We start from the raw sequence: 21,018 nt of genomic DNA on the forward strand, positions 1-21,018 counted from the left end.
TAATATTGTTTAAATGTCAATATTACACAAAGTTATCTATAGATTCAATACAATCCCTATCAAAATCCCAATGACTTTTTTTTCAGAAATAGGAAAATCCATCCTCAAATTCATGTGGAATCACAAGGGATCTCAAATACCCAAAATAATTTTGAGAAAGAAGAACAAAATTAGAAGACTCACACTTCCTGATTTCAAAACATATTTAGAAGCTACAGTAATCAAAACAGGGTAGTACCGGCATAAAGATAGACATACAGATCAATGGAACAGAGAGGCCAGGAATAAATGCTCACATATACAATTAAATGATTTTCAACAAGGGTGCCAACACCACTCAATGGGGAAAAGACAGGCTTTTCAAAAATGGTGCTGGGAGGCTGGGCCTGTAATCCCAGCACTTTGGGAGGCCAAGGTGGGTGGATAACTTGAGACCAGGAGTTCGAGACCAGCCTGGCCAACACAGTGAAACCCCATCTGTACCAAAAAATACAAAAATTAGCCGGATGTAGGGGCGCATGCCTGTAGTCCCAGCTACTGGGGAGGCTGAGGCATGAGAATCACTTGAACCCGGGAGGCAGAAGTTGCAGTGAGCCGAGATCATACAACTGCACTCCAGTCTGGGTGACAGAGTGAAACTGTCTCAAAAAAAAAAAAAAAAAAATTGGTGCTGAGAAAACTGAATATTCACATGCAAAAAAAAAAAAAAGTCGGGCCCTTATCTAACACTATATAAAAAAATTAACTTGATAGAGCAAAGACCCAAACTCAAGAGCTAAAACTATAAAACTCCTTAAAAAAAATATAGGGCAAAAGCTTCATGACAGTGGATTTGCCCATGATTTCTTAGATGTGACACCAAAGGCACAGGCAACAATTAAAAAAGAAAAAAGAAAAACAGGGCAGAGAAAAATGGCTGAATCATGGATCATCCTCCCCACAGGAATACCAATTGAACAACTATCCACACAAGAAAGTACCTTCATAAGAACCAAAAATCAGGTGAGCAATCGTTTCTTAACACTGAATAGAACAGAAAAGACAGTCTTCAACTGCTGATGCAACCCCTCCCCCATCCCTTTGTAGCAGCTGCGTGGCATGGAGGGAGAATCTATGCACTTGGATGGGGGAGAGTACATTGATTATGGGATTTTGCATTAGAACTCAGTGCTGCCTGTTACAGCAGAAAGCAACATCAGATAAAACTGAGCCGGGGCCCATAGAGGAAGTATTTAGACCAGCCCTAGCCAGAGGGGAATCATTCATGCCAGCAGTCACAACCTGAGGTCCTTCAAGCCTCACCACCACAGGATAATGTATTCTGGGGTCCTAAATAAACTTGAAAGGCAGTCTAGACCACAAGGCCTGCAATTCCTAGGTAAATCCTGGTGCCGTGTTGGCTCAAAGCCAGAGAACTTGGGGAATACATGACCCAGTGAGACATCAATGAGGGTGGCCAAGTGAATACTTGTGCCCCACCTCTCTCCTAACCCCAGGTAGCATGGCTCACAGCCCCAGGAGAGATTCCTTCCTTCTACCTGAGGAGAGGAAAAGGAAGAGTAAACAGAATTCTGTCTTGCAACTTGGAAACCAGCTCAGCTACAGTAGGATAAGGCACTAGGCAGAGGACGAAGACTCCCATTTCAGGCCCTAGCTCATAGATGACATTTCTAGATACACCCTGGGCCACAAAGCAACCCACTACCTTGAAGAGAAGAACCCAGTCCTGGCAGGATTCATCACTTGCTGACTCAAGAGCCCTTGGGTCTTGAATAACCAACAGCAATACTCACGCAATACCCGCTGTGGGCCTTGGGTAAGATTGAGAGATGTGCTGACTTCAGGTGTGACTCAGCACATTACCAGCTGTGATGGCTATGGTGAGGGACTCCTTCTACTTGAGAAGAGGAGGAGGAAGACTAAGGGGACATTGTTATGCAGCTTAGGTATCAGCTTTGCCACAATGGGGTAAAGCACCACATGGCCTCTTGGGGTCCCCAAGTCCAGGCTTAGGCTCTTGGACACCATTTCTGGATCTGCCCTGGGCCAGTGGGGAGCCCACTTCCCTGATGGGAGAGTCCCAGGACTGGCAGCATTCACTACAAGCTGACTGAAGAACCCTCAGGCCTTGAATGAATATCAGTGGTAGCCAGGCAGTATTTGCCGCAGGCCTGGGATGGTGGTGGCCCCAGGGAGAGACTCTTCTGCTTGTGGAAAGGGGAGGGAAGAGTGGAAAGGACTGTCTTGTGGCTTAGGTCCCAGCTCAGCCACAGTAGCATATAGCAGCACCAGGTAGATTTTGAAGATTCACTACTCCAGGCCCTGGCTCCCGGATGACATCTCTGGACCTATCTGAGACTGGGAGAAGTCACCACCCAGAAGAGAAGGACACAAGCCTGGTTGGCTTCACCACCTACTGATTCTGGAGCCCTAGGGTCTTCAGCAAACACAGGTAGTGACAAGGCAGAGGTTACCACGGGCCCTGGGAGAGACGCAGTGCTGTGTTGGCTTCAGGTCTGACCAAGTACAATCCCAGTGTTGGCCACAGGGGTGATTATGTCACCCCTCCTCCAGCTCCAGGCACCTTGACACAGACAGAGAGACACTACTTTTCTGGGAGAAAGAAAGGGGAAGAACAAGAGTCTCTGCCTGGTAATCCAGAGAATTTTTGCAGATCTTATCCAAGACGGTACATCTATTAGACTGTAAGAGCCACAGCGTTACTGGGCTTGGGATGCCCCCTAATACAAATATGGCTGCAGTGACCAAAAACTTAGATGACAACACCCAAGTGCATTCAAATACCTGGAAATCCTTCCAGAGAAGGACAGGTCCACACAAATCCAGACTATGAAGACTATAATAAATACCGAAATCTTCAATGCCCAGACCTCAATATCCACAAGCATCAAGAATATACATGAAAACATGACCTCACCAAAAAAAACTAAATAAGGTACCAGTCACCAATCCTGCAGAGACAGAGATATGTGACCTTTTGAAGAGAATATTCGAAATGGCTGTTTTGAGGAAACCTAATAAAATTCAAGACAACACAGTGAAAGAACTCAGAATCCTACCAGATAAACTTAACAAAGAGAGAAACAGTTAAAAAGAATCAACCAGAAACTCTGGAGCTGAAAAATGCAATTGACATATTGAAGAATGCATCAGAGTCTCTAAACAGCAGAACTGATCAAGCAGAAGAAAGAATTAGCAAGTCTGAAGACAGGCTATTTGAAAATACACAGTCAGAGGAGAAAAAAATAAAAAAGAATCAAACACTCTTACAGGATCTAGAAAATAGCCTCAAAGGGGCTAATCTAAGAGTTATTGGCCTTGAAAAAGAGGCAGAGAGATAGGGGTAGAAAGTTTATTCAAAGGGATAATAACAGAGAACGTACAAAACCTAGAGAAAGATACTGATATTCAAGTACAAGAAGGTTATAGAACACCAAGCAGATTTAACTGAAAGACGATCACCACAACACAGTTAATAATCAAACTCCTAAAGGTCAAGGATAAAAAGAATCCTAAAAGCAGCAAGAGACAAGAAACAAATAGCATACAATGGCGCTCCAATACATCTGGCAGCAGACTTTTCAGTGAAATCCTTACAAGCCAGGCGAGAGTGACATGGCATAAAGTGCTGAAGAAAAGAAAATATATATGTGGCAAAAAAAAAAAAAAACTGTAATTACTTTTGCACCAACCTAACAAAATAGTATAGCCAGTCAAACACGAAGGAGAAATAAAGACTCTCCTAGACAAACAAAAGCTGAGGGACTTCCTCAACACCAGACATGTCCTGCAAGAAATGCTAAAGTGAGTGCTTCAATCTGATTTAAAAAAAGGATGTTAATGAGCAATAAGAAATCATCTGAAGGTACAAAACTCACTGGTAACAGAAAGTACAAAGAAAAACATGGGATATTATAACACTGTAATTGTGGTATGTAAACTACTGTATCTTGAGTAGAAAGGCCAGGCGCAGTGACTCACACCTGTAATCTCAGCACTTTGGGAGGCCGAGGAGGGCAGATAACTGAAGGTTAGGGGTCCAAGACCAGTCTGGCCAACATAGTGAAACCTCGTCTCTACTAAAAATACAAAAATTAGAGGCATGGTGGTGCCTGCCTGTAGTCCCAGCTACTCGGGAGGCTAAGGCAGGAGAATCTCTTGAACCCGAGAGGCAGAGTTTGCAGTGAGCCGAGATCGCACCACTGCACTCCACCCTGGGAGACAGAGTGAGACTCTGACTCAAAAAAAAAAAAAAAAAAAACTAAAAAAACTAAAACAGCTTTTCTAGACATAGACAGTATAATAAGATATAAATAGAGACATAAAGTTTAAAAGTCAGAGACAAAGTATAGAGTTTTTTTATTAATTTTGTCTTTGCTTCAGTGTTAGTTTGCTTGGTGGTGTTTTGTTTTTTTGTTTTTTTTGAGACAGAGTCTCACTCAGTCTGGCCCAGGCTGGAGTGCAGTGGTGCAACCTCAGCTCACTGCAGCAGCTGCCTCCTGGGTTCAAGTGATTCTCCTGTTAGCCTCCCAAGTAGCTGGGATTACAGGTGTGCCCCATCACACCTAGCTAATTTTGTATTTTTAGTAGAAACAGAGTTTCACCATGTTGGCCAGGCTGGTCTCAAACTCCTGACCTCAGGTGATCCACCTGCCTCGGCCTCCCAAAGTGCTGGGATTATAGGTGTGAGCCACTGCACCCGGCCTAGTTTGCTTGTTTATGCAATCAATGTTGTCATTGGTTTAAAATAACAGGTGATAAGATATTTGCAAGCCTCATGGTAACCTCCAATCAAAGAACATATAACTGATATACAAAAAATAAAAAGCAAAAAACTGAAACATCACAAGAGAAAATCATCTTTAGTAAGAGGAAGATAGGAAGGATGGAAAAAAGGAAGAGAAGACCACAAAACTAACAGAAAAAAAAATTTTTTTAATGACAGGAGTAAGTCATTACTTTTCAATAATAACATTGTAAATGAACTAAACTCTCCAAAAGACATAGAGTAGCTGAATGGATTAAAAAAACAAGATCCAACAATCTTTTGCCTACAGGAAACATACTTCTCTTAATAAAGATACACATAGATTGAAAATAAAGAAATAGAAAAAGATACTCCATGCAAACAGAAACTGCAGAAGAGCAGCAGTAGCTATATTTATGGCAGATTTACAGACAAAATAGATTTTAAGATAAAATAGATTTCAAGACAAAAATTATAAAAAGAGACAAAGAAGGTCATTATATAATGATAAAGGGGTCAATTCAGCAAGAGGATACAACAATTATAAATATATATGCAGCCAACACTGCAGCACCAAGATACACAGAGCAATTAATATTAGAGCTAGAGCTAAAGAGATAGGTCCCAATATAATAATAGCTGGAGACGTGAACACCCCACTTTCATCTTCCAGATAGAAAATCAACAAAGAAACATCAAACTTAATCTGCACGATAGACCAAATGGACGTAGGATATTCATAGAACATTTCATCCAATGGCTGAAGAATATACATTCTTCTCCTTAGCACATGGATCATTCTCAAGGATAGACTATATGTTAGGTCAAAAAACAAGTCTTAAAAAATTTCAAGCCGTGTGCGGTGGCTCACGCCTGTAATCCCAGCACTTTGGGAGGCCGAGGTGGATAGACCACCTGAGTTCGGGAATTCAAGACCAGGTTGGCCAACATGGCAAAACCCTGTCTCTACTAAAAATACAAAAATTAGCCAGACGTGGTAGTGCATGCCTGTAATCCCAGCTAATCAGGAGGCTGAGGCAGGAAAATTGCTTGAACCCAGGAGGCGGAGGTTGGAGTGAGCCGAGAGCGCGCCACTGCACTCCAGCCTGGGTAACAGAGCAAGACTTCATCTCAAAAATAAATAATTAAAAATAAAAATTTCAAAAAAATCAAAATTATATCAAATATCTTCTCTGACTACGATGGAATACAACTAGAAATCTATAACAAGAGGAATCTTGGAAACTATACAAACACATGGAAATTAAACAATGTGCTCCTGAATGACCACTGAGTCAACAAAAAGATTAAGAAAGAAATTTAAAAATTTCTTGAATCAAATGGTAATGAAGGCTGGGAGCGGTGGCTTACACCTGTAATTCCAGCACTTTAGGAGGCCAAGGCGGGCAGATCACCTGAGGTCAGGAATTCAAGACCAGCCTGGCCAACACAGTGAAACCCTGTCTCTACTAAAAATACAAAAATTAGCCAGATGTGGTGGTGCATGCCTGTAATCCCAGCTAATCAGGAGGCTGAGGCAGAAGAATTGCTTGAACCCAGGAAGCAAAGGTTGCAGTGAGCCAAGATCATGCCACTGCGCTCCAGCCTGGGCAACAAAGCAAGACTCCATCTAAAAAAATAATAATAATAATAATGAAAACACAACATATCAACACCCATGGGATACAGCAAAAGCAATATTAAAAGGAAATTTTATAGCTATAAGCACCTACATCAAAAAAGTAGAAAAGCAAACAGGAATCCATTTAAAAGAATTAGAAAAGCAAGAGCAAACTAAACCCAAAATTAGTAGAAGAAAAAAATAATAAAGATTGGAGCAAAAATAAATGAAATTGCAGTGAAGGAATACAAAAGATTAGGGATATGAAAAGTTGATTTTTTGAAAAGATAAACAAAGCCGACAAACCTTTAGCCAGACTAAGAAAAGAAGAGAGGAGACTCAAATAAATAAAATCAGAAATGAAAAAGGAGACATTACAACCAATACCACAAAAATTCAAAAGATTATTAGAGGCTACTATGAACAACTATATGCCAATAAGTTGGAAAACCTAGAGAAATAGATAATTCCTAGACATGTACAACCTACCAATATTGTAACATGAAGAAATCCAAAACCTGAACAGATCAACAACAAGTAATGAAAACAAAGCCATAATAAAAAGTAATGATATCAAAGCTGTAATAAAAACTCTGCCAGCAATGAACAGCCCAGGACTCAATGACTTCATTGCTGAATTTTACCAAACGTTTAAGAGAAAAATAAATACCAATCCTACTCAAACGATTCAAAAAATAGAGGAAGAGGGAATACTTCCAAACTCATTCTACAAGGCTAGTATTACCCTGATACCAAAACCAGACAAAGACACATCAAAAAAGAAAACTACAAGTCAATATCCCTGATGAACATTAATGCAAAAATCCTCAAAGAAATACCTACAAATCAAATTCAACAACATATTAAAAAGATCTTTGACTAAGTGGGATTTATCCCAGGGATGCAAGGATGGTTCAACATACATAAATCAATCGATGTGATACATCATATCAACAAAATGAAGGACAGGCCTGGCATGGTGGCTCATGACTGTAATCCCAGTACTTTGGGAGGCCAAGGCAGGCAGATCACCTGAAGTCAGGAGTTCGAGACTAGCCTGGTCAACATGGCAAAACCCCGCCTCTACTAAAAATACAAAAATTAGCCAGGCGTGGTGGTGGGTGCCTGTAATTCCAGCTACTTGGGAGGCTGAAGAGAATTGCTTGAACCTGGAGGTGGAGGTTGCAGTAGCCGAGGTCACACCACTGCACTCTAGCCTGGGTGACAGAGAGAGACTCCATCTCAAAGAAAAGACAAAAACCATACAAACATGAACATTTCAATAGATGCTGAAAAAGCATTGGATAAAATCAACATTCCTTCATGATAAAACCCTCACAAAATGCTACAGAAGGAACATACGTCAACACAATAAAAGCCATACACAACAGACCCGCAGCCCTAGTATCACACTGAATGGGGAAAAACTGAAAGCCTTTCCTCTATGATCTAGACTATGACAAGGATGCCCACTTTCACCACTGTTATTCAGTATAGTATTAGAAGTCCTAGCTAGAGCACTCAGACAAAAGAAAGAAATAAAGAGTATCTGAACTGCAAAAAAAGAAGTTAAATTTTTCTTGTTTGCAGATGATATGATCCTGTATTTGAAAAAACCTAAAGACTCCACCAAAAGACTATTGGAACTGATAAATAAATTCAGTACAGTTGCAGGATACAATATCAATATATAAAAATCAGTGGCATTTCTACATGCCAACAGTGAACAATCTGAAAAAGAAATCAAGAAAGTAATCCCGTTTACAATATCTGGAAATAAAATTAAATACCTAGGAATTAATTTACCCAAAGAAGTGAAAGATTTCTACAACGAAAACTATTAATACACTGGCTGGGCACAGTGGCTCATGCCTGTAATCCCAGCACTTTGGGAGGCCGAGGTGGGCAGATCACTTGAGACCAGGAGTTCAAGACCAGCCTGGCCAATATAGTGAAACCCTGTCTCTACTAAAAATACAAAAATTAGCCGGGCATGGTGGCACATGCCTGTAATCCCAGCTACTTGGGAGGCTGAGGCATGAGAATTGCTTGAACCTAGGAGGTGGAGGTTTCAGTGAGCCAAGATTGTACCACTGCACTCCAGCTTGAGTGACAGGGCAAGTGTCTGTCTCAAAGAAAAAAAAAAAAAGGCTATAAAACACTAATGAAATAAATTGAAAAGGGTACAAACAATGAGAAAATTTTCCATGTTCATGGGTGGATTGGAAGAATCAATATTGTTAACATGCCAATATTGCCCAAAGCAATCTACAGATTCAATGCAATCCCTATCAAAATACCAATGGCATTCTTCACAGAAACAGAAAAAACAATCCTCAAATTTATATGGAGCCATAAAAGACCCAGAATAGCCAAAGTTATCCTGAGTATAATGAACAAAACTGGAACAATCACATTACTTGACTTCAAATTATAAGAGCTATAGTAACTAAAATGGCATGGTACTGGCATAAAAACAGACACATAGACCAATGGAACAGAATAGAGAACCCACAAACAAATCCATACATCTACAGTGAACTCATTTTCAACAAAGGTGCCAAGAACATAAATTGGAGAAAGGGCAGTCTTTTTGATAACTGATGCTGGGAATACTGGATATCCATACGCAAAAGAATGAAGCTAGACCTCTCTCTCTCATCATATACAAAAATAAAATCAAAATGCATTAAAGACTTAAATATAAGACCTCAAACTATAACTCTCCTACAAGAAAACATTGGGGAAACTCTCCAGGACATTGGACTGAGCAAAGATTTCTTGAAAAATACCCCATAAGCACAGGCAACCAAAGAAAAAATAGACAAACAGGATCATATCAAGTTAAAAAGCTTCTGCACCACAAAGGAAACAATCACCAAAGTGAAGAGACAACCCACAGAACAGGAGAAAATATGTGCAAACCATCCATCTGACAAGGAATTAATAACCAGATTATATAAAGAGCTCAAGCAACTCTACAGGAAAAAAAATCTAACGATCTCATTTAAAAACGGTCACGAGATGTCAATAGGCATTTCTCAAAAGAAGACATACAAATGGCAAACAGGTACATGAAAAGGTGCTCAACATCACTGATCATCAGAGAAATGCAAATCAAAACTACAATAGGACATCATCTCATCCCAATTAAAATGGCTTTTATCCAAAAGATAGGCAATAACAAACGCTGGCAAGGATGAAAAGGAAACCTTCGTACACTGTTGGTGAAAAATGTAAATTATTATAACCGTTATGGAGAACAGTTTGGAGGCCCCACAAAAAACTAAAAATAGAAGTACCATATGATCCAGCAATTCCACTATTAGATATATACCAAAAGAAAGGAAATCCGTATATCAAAGAGATACCTTTAATCCCATGCTTATCACAGCACTATTCACAATAGCCATGATTTGGAAGCAACCTAAGTGTCCATCAACAGATGAATGGATAAAGAAAATGTGGGCTGGGTGCAGTGGACCATGTCTGTAATCCCGGCACTTTGGGAGGCCAAGGCAGGCAGATCACTTGAGCCCAGGAGCTGGAGATCAGCCTGGGTAACATGGCAAAACCCTGTCTCTCCAAAAAGTACAAAAATTAGCTGGGCATGGTGGCTCACACCTGTGGTCCCAGCTACTCAGGAGGCTGACATGAGAGGATCGCTTGAGCCCGCAAGACCAAGGCTGCAGTGAGTCATGATCACACCACTGCACTCAACCTGGGTGACAGAGTGAGACCTTGTCTCAAAAAAGAAAAAAGAAAATATGGTACATATACATGGTAGAATACTATTCAGCCTTAAACAGAACTGTTGTTTCCAACACCATGGATGGAATGGAGGTCATTATGTTAAGTGAAGTAAGCCAAGCAGAGAGAGACAAACTTTGCATGTTCTCACTTATTTGAGGGAACTAAAAAATTTAAAAATTGAATTCATGGAGACAGAGAGTAGAATAATGGTTGCCAGAACTTGGGAAGGGTAGCTGGGGATGAGCAAGAAGTGGGGTTGGTTAATGGGTATGAAAATATAATTAAATAGAATGAATAAGATCTAGTATTTGGTAGCACAACAGGGTGACTACAGTCAACAATAATTTATTGTACATTTTAAAATAACTAAAGGAACATAATTGGATTGTTTGCAACACGAAAAAAGAAATGCTTGAGGTGATGAATACCCTATTTACTCTGATGTGATTATTATGGACTGTATGCCTGTATCAAAATATCTCATGTACCCCATGAATATATACACCTAGTATGTACTCACAAAAATTAAAATGAAAAAAGGAAAACATAGACAAATTGGACTTCATAAAAATTTAAAACTTGCACATCAATGAGCACTCTCAACAGAGATTAGAAAAAGTAAACACATAGGTGGGGTGCAGTGGCTCATGTCTGTAATCCCAGCACTCTGGGAGGCTAAGATGGGAGAACTGCTTGAGGACAAGAGTTCAAGACCAGCCTGGGCAGCACAAAGAGGCGCCATTGCTACAGAAAAATTAAAAATTAGCCAGGCATGGTGGCAGGTGCCTTTAGTCCTAACTACTCAGGAAGCTGAGACATGAGGATCACTTGAGGCTAAGAGGTTGAGGCTGCAATGAGCCATGATCATGCCAGTGCACTCTAGCCTGGTCAACAGAGTGAGACCTTATCTCCAAAAAAAAAAAAAAAAAGGCAACATACAGAATGGATGTGAGAAAATATTTGCAAATCATTTATCTAATCAGGGACTCAGAATGTAGAGAACTCCTAAAATTCAACAACAAAAAAACAAACAACCCCATTCAAAAAGGGGCAAAAGAGCTGAACAGATATTTATACAAAAGCATATATGAAGGGCCAATAACCACATGAAAAGATGCTCAACATCACTAATCATTAGAAAAATGCAAATCAAAACCACAATAAGATACTACCTCAAACTCATTAGGATGACTACTAACAAAAAACCAGAAAATAATAACTGTTAGTAAGGATGTGCTGAAATTGAAACTCTTGTGCATTGTTAGTGGTAACATAAAATAGTACAGCCACTGTAAAAAACAGTATGGCAGTTACTCAAAAAATTAAAAATAGGCCGGGTGTTGTTATCCCAGCACTTTGGAAGACCAAGGCCGGTGTATCACTTGAGGTCAAGAGTTCGAGACCAGCCTGACCAACATGGTAAAACCCTGTCTCTACCAAAAATACAAAACAATTAGGTGTGGTGGCAGGCGCCTGTAATCTCAGCTACTCGGGAGGCTGAGGCAGGAGAATTGCTTGAACCCGGGAGGTGGAAGTTACAGTGATCCAAGATCACACCACTTCACTCCTTCCTGGGCGACAGAGTGAGACTCTGTCCAAAAAAAAAAAAAATTAAAAACACAATGACCATCTAATCCACTTCTGGGTATATAACTGAAACTCAAAATAACTGAAAGCAGGATCTCAAAGAGATATTTGTATATGCATGTTCATAGCAGCATTATTCACGACAGCTAAAACATGGAAGCAACCCAAGTGTCTATCAACAAATGAACAGAAAAGCAAAACGTGATATACACTTACAATGGAATATTGTCAGTCTTAAAAAGGACAAAAATTATGATATATGCAACAACATGGATGAATCTTAGTAATACCAGGCTAAGTGAAAAAAGCCAGTCACAAAAAAATACCATATAATGCCACTTACATGAGATATCTAGAATGGTCAAAATCATAGAGACAGAAAATGGAACGATGGATGCCAGGGGATGAGGGGAAAGGGAAGTTGGAGTTATTGTTTTTTTGTTTTGTTTTGTTTTGTTGTTTGAGACAGAGTTTCACTCTTGTTGCCCAGGCTGGAATGCAGTGACACGGTTTCAGCTCACTGCAACCTCTGCCTCCCAGGTTCAAGTGATTCTCGTGCCTCAGCCTCCTGAGTAGCTGGGATTACAGGTGCCTGCCACCACACCTGGCTAATTGTTTGTATTTTTAGTAGAGACAGGGTTTCATCATGTTGGCCAGGCTGGTCTCAAACTCCTGACCTCAGGTGATCCACTCGCCTCAGCCTCCTGAAGTGCTGGGATTACAGGCATAAGCCACCGCCCCGCCCCCTGGAGTTGTTTAATGGGCATAGAAAAAATATTATGTCTTATGCTACCAATAAAACATTATTGAAAGAAATAAGAAAATGTGCTAACTGGAAGCATAAATTATTGAGTGCTAAGGGACATAATTCAACTGTGGTCTAAATCAAAAAGCACCACAAGAAAACACTTTAAGATATTCTACAGTGTTTGAAATGCAAATTTAGTGATTATAACATTCTAGCAAACTAAATCCTTTTCAGATTCCTTTTTAAGCATGAAAAAAAGTGATTATGGAAGTATAAACCACGCAATTACTTTCTGTAAAATCCTGTGGATGTGTTACATTTAAACCAAGACCTTAAAATATGTTCATTGTTCTAAAATACTATTTAAAAGCTACCAATACGAGTAACAATATGATACACTGTTTGAGATAAAAATTGTCTGAAATGGGAATAAACGACCTACGGCTTGTTGTAATGTCTTTTTCATTTTTTAACTTACCAGTCGAATGCTTCTCAAAAGTAACATTATTCCAGCTATGGCCATTCCAGTGCTGATGTTCTACAGAAAGAGATTTAAGGGTTAACCCTCACTAATTATTAGTCACAATAATGAAAGCACTAATTAGAAGGTGGAAAAAAAGAAGACTGTCCTCTCTATATCTAATGTGTATAAACAATGTATGTCTTTCAAATAAAGGCCCACTTCTTCAAAAACTGTCCACTCGTTCATTATGATGAATTATTTTAACTTTTATAGTACTCAAATTCTTTCCCAATCTGGCACACAGAGACATTTATATATATATTTAAACATATATACATACATGTATATGTAAACATATACACACACATATACACACCCACCCACCCCAATACACAGATACATATATGTATATAGTATTGGATTGTTCTCTACTGATCGTATTATTTAACTATCAGTTCCATCAATATATGAACTGGTCTAGTACTTCCTATACAGTACCCATAGTAATTAGTATAACCTTGCATCCATAGTAGGAATTTAAGTATTTAGTAGAAAATTTTATCACTAAACCTTAATATACAGCACTTGGCAGATGTGGGTAAATGGCTAGGGAATATTAAGTGATGTTTTTAAAGTGTTTCATTTAAACTGGGGTAGGCCTAAAGGAGTTAATGAAAAATTAAGAATCCTGCAACTCTCTCAAAAAGAGTAATAATCTAACACACTTTCCTTCCATCAATACAACTAGGCATATAAGAAATGAGATTGGCTGGGCATGGTGGCTCACGCCTGTAATCCCAACACTTTGGGAGGCCGAGGCAGGTGGATCACAAGGCCAGGAGATCGAGACCATCCTGACTAAAACGGTGAAACCTCGTCTCTACTAAAAATACAAAAAATTAGCCGGGCATGGTGGTGGGCGCCTGTAGTCCCAGCTACTCAGGAGGCTAAGGCAGGAGAATCGTTTGAATCGGGGAGGCAGAGGTTGCAGTGAGCCGAGATCGTGCCACTGCACTCCAGCCTGGGTAACAGAGTGAGACTCAGTCTCAAAAAAAAAAAAAAAAAAAAAAAGAAATGAGATTGAGGCCAGGTGTGGTGCCTCACGCCTGTAATCTCAGCACTTGGGGAGGCCGAGGTGGGTGGATCACTTGAGGTCAGGAGTTTGAGACCAGCCTGGCCAACATGGTGAAACCTCGTCTCCACTAAAAATACAAAAAACTAGCTGGACGTGGTAGTACACATCTGTAATTCAAGCCACTCAGGAGGCTGAGGCACGAGAATCGCTAGAACCCAGGAGGTGGAGGTTGCAGTGAGCCGAGATTGTGCCACTGCACTCCAGCCTGGGCGACAGAGTGAGACTCTGTCTCAAAGGAAAAAAGAGGCCGGGCGCAGTGGCTCATGCCTGTAATTCCAGCACTTTCGGAGGCCAAGGCGGGCAGATCACCTGAGGTCAGGAGTTCGAGACCAGCCTGGCCAACATGGTGAAACCCCATCTCTACTAAAAATACAAAAATTAGCCAGGCTTGGTGGCAGGCACCTGTAATCCCAGCTACTCAGGAGGGTGAGGCAGGACAATCACTTGAACCTGGGAGGCAGAGGTTGCAGTGAGCCGAGATCACACCATTGCACTCCAGCCTGGGGGACAAGTGCAAGACTTCGTCTAAAAAAAAAGAAAAAGGAAATGAGATTGAAAACATGCACAAAGGTACATACTCTGGGTTCTGTGATTGGATTATTTGTAATATTATAACTATGTTCTAATTTACACAACTTCCTCCCATAATCCTTCTGAAGTCATTTTTTAATTTGAAATAACCCATGCATCTATTACTGCTTAACTGGAAGAAATGAGTTTTCACCAATTCACACATATATTATTTACCATTCAATGATGCTACAAATATTTATCTAGCACTTACTAAGTAGCAGGCATTACTCTAAGAACTGGGGCTACAATGGTGAGTGAAAACAGGCATGGCTTTGGACTTTGTGCTGCTTGGCTGTAGAGCATTTGCAAAGTTATCTTACTCAACTTTCCAGTATTATTTTTTAAAGTTAATGATCCCTTCTGAAAACATTTTCTTCACTTGGCTTCTAGAACACCTGGCTGTCTTGACTTTTTTACTACCTGTCTGCTTCTTCTTAGTCTTTGCTGACCTCCTCTTTACTCCCCAGATTCTCAATGTTATAATCCCCCAAATTCTAGGGCTTCTTCAGTAGCTTTTCTCACTTGCTCTGAGATGTTATTCAAGCCCACGGCTTTAAATGCTACTTAAGGTTTATGCAGGTCATTCCCAATGTTCTATGTCAGGTTCTGATCTCCCTTCAACACCGGACCCCATATCCAGTTGCCAAGAACAGCATCTACAATTCTGCTTAGAAGTCTAACAATGATCTTCAAATTTGCACATCTCCATGTACGTGTCCAAAAAGTTCTCTAGATTTTCCCCAATAAATCATTTATTCCAACTCCTTCTCCTTATCAGCAACTATTACCAGCCTCCTTGGACCTCTTTCTTTGTACCTCACACCCAAACAATTCATATCACCACAATTCTGTGTCTTAGCCACAACCCTCTCTTGCCTGGTGGCCTAACATGTCCCTCTCTTGCTTCAACTCCAGAGGCTTAGTGCTTCACTTAAAAAAAAAAAAAAAAAAAAGGCAGGGCACCAGTGGCTGATGCCTACAATCCCAGTGCTTTGGGAGGCCGAAGCGGGCAGATCTCTTGAGACCAGGAGTTCAAGGCCAGCCTGGGCAACACAGGAAGACCTTGCCTCTACAAACAAAAAACAAATTAGCCTGGTGTGGTGACAAGTGCCTTGTAGCCCCAAGCTACTCGGGAGCCTGAGGTGGGAGGATTGCTTAAGCCCAGGAAGTGGAGACTGCAATGAGACATAATGGTGCCACTGCACTCCAGGCGTGACAGAGGGAGACCCTGTCTCAAAAAAAAGAAATCTATTCGGGAGGCTGAGGTGGGAGATCACTTGAGGCCAGGAGTTGGAAGACAGCCTGGACAACATAGCAAGACTCCCAGTCTCTAACTCTAAAAGAAAGTAGTCGATGGGGTAGCGCAACCTGTGGTTCCAGCTACTCGGGAGGCTGAAGCGGGAGGATCTTTTCGGCCGAAGTGGGTGGAGCAGCAGCAGTGAGCTATGATCGTGCCACTGCACTCCAGCTTGGGCCAGAGAGGAATACCCTGTCCCTAAAAAATAAAATTAAAAATAAATAAAAATTAGAAATGCTCTCTCCCAAGGCGTACAGGACTTCCCTGCTCTTCCTCCGTCTCCTCTCTGGGCCCTCCCCAAATGCTCTAATGGACCGGGTGGCATCCCCGAGCTGGGCTGCGTCTCACCCTTTGAGGTGCCCCCCACAGCCCAGCAAGGATCCAGCACAGTCCTTGTAATAATGAGGCCGAACTGGCCCCCTGGCCCGCCCCCGGCCCTCTGCAGCCCCGCACACACGACACTCGCGATGTCGCCCTCTCGAGCTCATTCCCCCGCAGTTTTCTGTCGCTCCCCGGCCCCGGCGGGATCCACGCCTGAGGCCTCACGTTGTTCTCAGGGTCGCTCTGTGCCGCCCCGCGCCCACCACCCGCCCAGACTGCGTGGCCCCAGTACCCGGACTAGGCGCAGGTGGTCGTCTGCCCACTGCGAGATCCGAGCCACGACGTTGGGCTCCATTCCGTCCTTGTCGGCAGACGGCGAGCCGGTGGCCGCGGGCTGCCCCGCCATGTTCCCAGCCTCCTGCGAGCGGGCCCTGAGCTCCTCCGGCTGGCGGCAGGGGGCGCCGCTCACCTCGGGAAGGCGGCGGGGTCCCCTTCCCCGCGGACCGGGGTGGCCCCGCGACCTGCAGTCGCCAGTGGGCGGGCCCCAGATATCAGACGTCTTAACAGTGCCCCAACCGCTTTTATGCAGGGTGATTCCACGATGCAGGCGATCTCTGAGCAGCACTGCGGGGGCTGAAGCATTCCCTATCAAGCTAGTTAGTAGGATGATTATCAGCTGGTGACTTCAATTCACCCAGCTGCAACGTGGTTTTCGCAGGTGCCACACAAGGAAGGAAATTGAAGTAATTCATTCCTTCCACCTGCTCCCAAGGAACAGCATATGCATATTTTTTAACCAAATACGACCTGTCCTTGAAACCTATGCATATTTCTTATATTCAAATTGTGCTTTAAAGTTTTAAGAGCTGCTCTGAAAGCCTAATATCACATGCTCTAAATCTTTGAGCTGTTAGAAAACAGTAGTTAATACATTTTAAATAAAACAAAAATTAGATACAGAGGAGTGCAAATAATATGGTAACATTTATGTAATAAAAATATATATTGAGGCCGGGTGTGGTGGCTCCTGCCTGTAATACCAACACTTTGGGAGGCCGAGGCGGGCGGATTACTTGAGGTCAGGGGTTCGAGACTAGCCTGGCCCATATGGCGAAATTCCGTCTCTACTGAAAATACAAAAATTAGCTGAACCTGGTGGTATGCGCCTATAATCCCAGCTACTCAAGAGGCTGAGGCAGGAGAATCGCTTGAACCTGGGAAGCGGAGGTTGCAGTGAGCCAAGATCGTGCCACTACACTCCAGCCTGGGTAACAGAGCAAGACTCCATCTAAAAAATTAAATAAATACTAAATACTACACAAGAAACTAGTAACAGTGACTACCCTGGGAAACGGAAGGTAGGAAAGGGCAAGAGGTTTCACAATCTGCCACCTCTAATAAGTATTTTTCAGTGATAGAAATGTCCTGTAGCTTCATGTGGGTATTGCCTGCATGAAATGTGGCTACTGAAATCAAGGAACTGAATTTTTAACTTTATTAATTTTAATTAATTTAGTCACATATGGCTAGTGGCTATTATATTGGAGAGTGGAATTATACTACTGGAGTTTTTTTTTTTTTTACTTTATGCAAATATTACCTTTAAAAGTCAAAACAGACTCTGTTGTATTCCTAACAATACATATTATGAGTGGTGGCTTCAAGGAGTGTATTGTCTCTGTGTTATAGCCAATAGAAAGTAAATAACGGCCGGGCGTGGTGGCTTACGCCTGTAATCCCAACACTTTGGGAGGCTGAGGAGGTTGAATCATGAGATCAGGAGATCGAGACCATCCTGGCTAACACAGTGAAACCCCATCTCTACTAAAAATACAAAAAATTAGCCAGGCATGGTGGCACACGCCTGTAGTCCCAGCTACTCAGGAGACTGAGGCAGAAGAATCGCTTGAACCCAGGAGGCAGAGGTTGCAGTGAACCAAGATCGCACCACTGCACTCCAGCCTGGGCCACAGAGCAAGACTCTTGTCTCAATAAAAAGAAAAGACAAGAAAGTAAGTAAATAACAATCGTTGACACTTGGGTCTTGCTTGCTATGCGCCAGGTATTGTTCTAGGTGCTTCTCAGACATTAACTCCCTTCATCCTCCCAGCAACTCATGAGGTAGGCACTATTATTAATCCCAGTTTTACAGAGCAAGTATGCACAGAATGATTAAGGCAGTAGCTAAGGTCACCTAGCCAAGAAGTGATAAACTGGGATGTTGTGCAGGCATTCAACTCAGCCGATTGGCTCACTCTGTGCAGTTAACCACAACACTGTCTCTTATACAGGCAATTGGCCAAATCACAAAAATACCTACAAATTTCCATCAAGGGTGGAACACAAATGATATTGGGGAAAATCCATCTACAAAGATACATATTAATCCATAATCACCATTTCAAATAAAAACATCTCTGTGTTACTAGATTTAAAATAAATTTAGTTAATAAAAGGAAAGGAAGTGTGGATTTCTTAGGCAATCATTTGCCTAACATTACTCCTTTTGGTTTTCCAATGTCCCATACCTCTTCTCTCCTATCTGCTAGCATTTTCAGTGTCCTAGTTGAAGACAGGTTAGTCCATTCTGCCTACTTTCCATCCCAAAGTCTTTCTTAATATTTCAGATGTCAGCCACCTGGACATCTCTAAGTCCTCTAAATGTCTTTAAGTCTCCTTCAATAATGTTTCAGCATCACCTCACTATGCATTGATGTGAGAAATCTAGTGCTTGTTCCAGGACTTCTGCAGATTAATCAGAGACTTATGCTCCTGAGTTAGATCCACCAAGGAACACTGTTCCTTTTCCTGCTGGTAATTTCTGAAAACTCACTGAATAAGATGATTACATGACCTCAACAGAGAGATATACATGAAAAGCCACACTTAGATTCACTGCCCCATCCCTTAATTTCCTACAATACCATGAACATATCTGTAATAGACTCTTACTGAATGTTTGAAATTAATGAGGTGGAATTATCATTTAAAAAATTGATTGGAGGGCTGGGCATGGTGGCTCATGCCTGTAATCCCAGCACGTTAGGAGGCCAAGGCTGGCAGATCACCTGAGGTCAGGAGTTCAAGACCAGCCTGACCAATATGGAGAAATCCCATCTCTACTAAAAAATACAAAAAAATTAGCCAAGCGTGGTGGCGCATGCCTGTAATCCCAGCTACTCAGGAGGCTGTGGCAGGATAATTGCTTGAACCCGGGAGTCAGAGGTTGCAGTGAGCTGAGATCACACCATTACATTCCAGCCTGGGCAACAAGAACGAAACTCCGTCTCAAAAAAAAAAAAAAAATTGATTGGATACTAATGTAAGTGTTCCCAGAGACCAAAGAAAAAGAAAAAAGTTGAATATTTCATGAGAATCTCACCCCAGTTTCTAGCCTTGGTTCCCAGTTTCAAAGTCAACCATTCTATTTTTCTTACACAACATACCTCAGGATCAGATGAGGTCATGATTTCCTTGCTCTTCAAACTATTATCACTTTTTCATCCTCTTCAGGATTTCATTGGGGCTGTGATCTTGTGATTTCCTATGACTCCCTCTTATTCACTGAAGATTTTACATCTGACTTAAAGACTTTATCTTCATCTGAATTCCTCTCATTGTTCTGATCTCTTAGTTGTTTGACTGTCATGCCCAGTGACCTTTTCTTCTTCCCCACTTCAGCCATCCACTTCTATAGTCACACCTTGGAACTTTTCTTCACTAGAAATTACCATATCCACAATCATAGTGCTAACACCTCACTCTCCTGAAACAACTTTCAGTTCTTCTGGCTCACTTGTAAAAATACCCATTACAAATAATCCTTTGAGTTATTTGAGATGCCAGTCCACTGAACCACCATGATCTATTCATCATCTCCCTCTAGAATTCAGTTGCTGTATTACCCAGCTTAGACTCAATAGTTTATCCTTACAATTACTCCCTTGAAAGTTTTCTGACCTCCCATCTTCCTCTGCCTCTTTTGCACTTGCCTGGCAAAACCCCAACATGGGACTATACCCAACTTCTACCAGTTAGAGTAAGATATGGTGAGATCTTCAGCTTTTTAAAAGAGAAGCTGGGGCTGGGAGCGCTGGCTCACGCCTGTAATCCCAGCAATTTGGGAGGCCGAGGAGGGCAGATCACCTGAGGTCAGGAGTTAGAGACCAGCCTGACCAACATGGAGAAACCCCACCTCTACTAAAAATACAAAAATTAGCTGGGTATGGTGTGGGGTGCCTATAATCCTGGCTACTTGCGAGGCTGAGGCAGGAGAATCCCTTGCATCTGGGAGGCAGAGGTTGCGGTGAGCCGAGATCGCACCATTGCACTCCAGCCTGGGCAACAAGAGCAAAACTCCGTCTCAAAAAAAAAAAAGAAAAGCTGGAAATCTAGATTTTTATATGAAATCTCGCAGTTTTAAAACTAAAATTAAGGGTTGGCACCATACTGCACTAAGTATGGATATGCCCTGAGGCAGAAACTACATTCTTTTAGTCTGTTACCTCTGCTTTAAGGGTACTCCATTGCTCAAGACCGGCCTGACCAACATGGTGAAACCCCATCTCTACTAAAAATACAAAATTATCAGGGCATGGTGGCAAACGCCTGTAGTCCCAGCTACTCAGGAAGCTGAGGCAGGAGAATCGCTTGAACCTGGGAGGCAGAGGTTACAGTGAGCCAAGATGCGCCATTGCACTCCAGCCTGGGCAACAACAGCAAGACTCCGTCTCAAAATAAATAAATAAATAA

General features: G+C 41.8%; 1 protein-coding gene across 4 annotated transcripts in view; it reads right to left on the minus strand.

Moving 5' to 3' along the window:
- Nucleotides 1–20,008, minus strand: part of C2H3orf33 (chromosome 2 C3orf33 homolog) — a 46,645-nt gene extending 26,637 nt beyond the window's left edge. The window contains exons 1-3 of one of the 4 annotated variants that reach the window (XM_055110610.2): nucleotides 16,559–16,602; nucleotides 14,526–14,600; nucleotides 12,956–13,015 (exon numbers count right to left, since the gene is read on the minus strand). In XM_055110610.2, coding sequence (XP_054966585.1) covers nucleotides 12,956–13,000 — 45 coding nt within the window. In that variant the 5' untranslated portion in view covers nucleotides 13,001–13,015; nucleotides 14,526–14,600; nucleotides 16,559–16,602. Of the gene's footprint in view, nucleotides 1–12,955; nucleotides 13,016–14,477; nucleotides 14,602–16,558 lie in introns of those variants that run through there. The other 3 variants (XM_003806093.5, XM_055110609.2, XM_034957643.3) reach the window with 3 other exon arrangements.
- Nucleotides 20,009–21,018: the final 1,010 nt, after the last annotated feature.

The sequence above is a fragment of the Pan paniscus genome, chromosome 2, assembly GCF_029289425.2.
Source record: "Pan paniscus chromosome 2, NHGRI_mPanPan1-v2.0_pri, whole genome shotgun sequence".
NCBI classification, from domain to species: Eukaryota; Metazoa; Chordata; class Mammalia; order Primates; family Hominidae; genus Pan; species Pan paniscus.